The 1,193-nt window shown below is 50.7% G+C and overlaps 1 protein-coding gene across 3 annotated transcripts in view; it reads right to left on the bottom strand.

Annotated features, from left to right (window-relative positions):
- Positions 1–417: 417 nt before the first annotated feature.
- Positions 418–1,193, bottom strand: part of osr1 (odd-skipped related transcription factor 1) — a 4,745-nt gene continuing 3,969 nt past the window's right edge. For all 3 annotated transcript variants that reach the window (XM_070547249.1, XM_070547247.1, XM_070547246.1), the window contains exons 2-3: positions 1,087–1,193; positions 418–871 (exon numbers count right to left, since the gene is read on the bottom strand). The exon at positions 1,087–1,193 is cut by the window's right edge. In XM_070547249.1, the coding sequence (XP_070403350.1) occupies positions 739–871; positions 1,087–1,193 (240 nt within the window). In that variant the 3' untranslated portion in view covers positions 418–738. The remainder of the gene's footprint in view (positions 872–1,086) is intronic.

The following is a 1,193-nucleotide window of genomic DNA, read 5'->3' as shown; positions in this document are numbered from 1 at the left end:
GCGCTGCACCCTGGAGTAATGGTGGAACTGACCCTAACGCGCGAGTCCGAGGTAATAGAAGCAGCACAGAGTAATGAATTAGTTACTACAGTAACGACTCTAAAATCAACAACAAACAAAGTAAACAACGACAGAGGCCGACTAAAGCCAGAGAACAGAAACGAGCCTTCAGGCGTGCTGCGGTGGCAGCGGGGGGGTGCAGAGACGAGGCGTGACCTCACTGATGATGTAAGAGTTTCTGATTGGCTCGTCGTTCTCCTGACTGTCATCGTTTCAGTCAAACCCTGCAAGTTACTCGACTCGACTCGTGTCTTTCTGAACCCGTCACAACGAGTCAGACCATCGGACCAGAACTGTTCTTTTGGGTTCTGGTCCAGATCCAAACCTGAGTTCTGAGAAAATCCGTCACACACTCAGTTAATTACAGTAAAATATTTTATTTAAAAATGATTATTCTGTTTAAAAATAAGTTTAGGAAATCCAGTGATACATGTCAATAATCAATAATCAGGTTAAAGTGCAACAATACTATTTGATATAATGCATCTGTACAAAAACATGGTCAGGACGCGATGTTTGGGGGAAACGTGTCGCTGGCGCCGCCTTCATCGCTGTCAGAGGAACTTTTCCTGTTTGGGTCAACAGCTGGGGGTTCTGAGGTCCGTTCCCACGCGTGAACGTCCCTCCCGGATCAGGTGAGCTGAGAGGAGCGGCGTCCTGGTTCCAGTGTCCCGGTTGCTACTTGAGCTTGGCCGGCTTCAGGTCCTTGACCTGCATGTGTAACGTCTTGTGGACCGCCAGCGTCCGGGACTGACAGAAGCCCTTCCCACACTCCTGACACTTGAAGGGCTTCTCTTTGGAGTGGATGTACCTGCAGGGAAGCACAGACAGGTTTAGTTGTGAGGCGTCACGTGCACATCCAGATGTTTCACCGCTGCAGCAGAAACTCCAGGAGAGCTCCTGCAGGGTTAGGGAGAGAGTTTGTTCTGCTGTTAGACGTGACCGGGCCCCCCAGAACCACAGCACTTAGGAACACATCCACCACCTGAGGATCTGAACCAGGTGCTGCAAGAACCCTTTTCTCACCTGTGGTCCCTGAGGTGGTCCTGCCTTCTGAAGGCCTTGTGGCAGATGTCACACGTGTATGGCCTCTCGTCCGTGTGTGTCCTCTCGTGGATCAGAAGGTTGTAGGA

This window comes from Nothobranchius furzeri, chromosome 18 (assembly GCF_043380555.1).
Source record: "Nothobranchius furzeri strain GRZ-AD chromosome 18, NfurGRZ-RIMD1, whole genome shotgun sequence".
In the NCBI taxonomy this organism is placed as follows: Eukaryota; Metazoa; Chordata; class Actinopteri; order Cyprinodontiformes; family Nothobranchiidae; genus Nothobranchius; species Nothobranchius furzeri.
The sequence above is the reverse complement of the archived record's forward strand: the minus strand, read 5'-3'. Positions and strand labels throughout refer to the sequence as shown.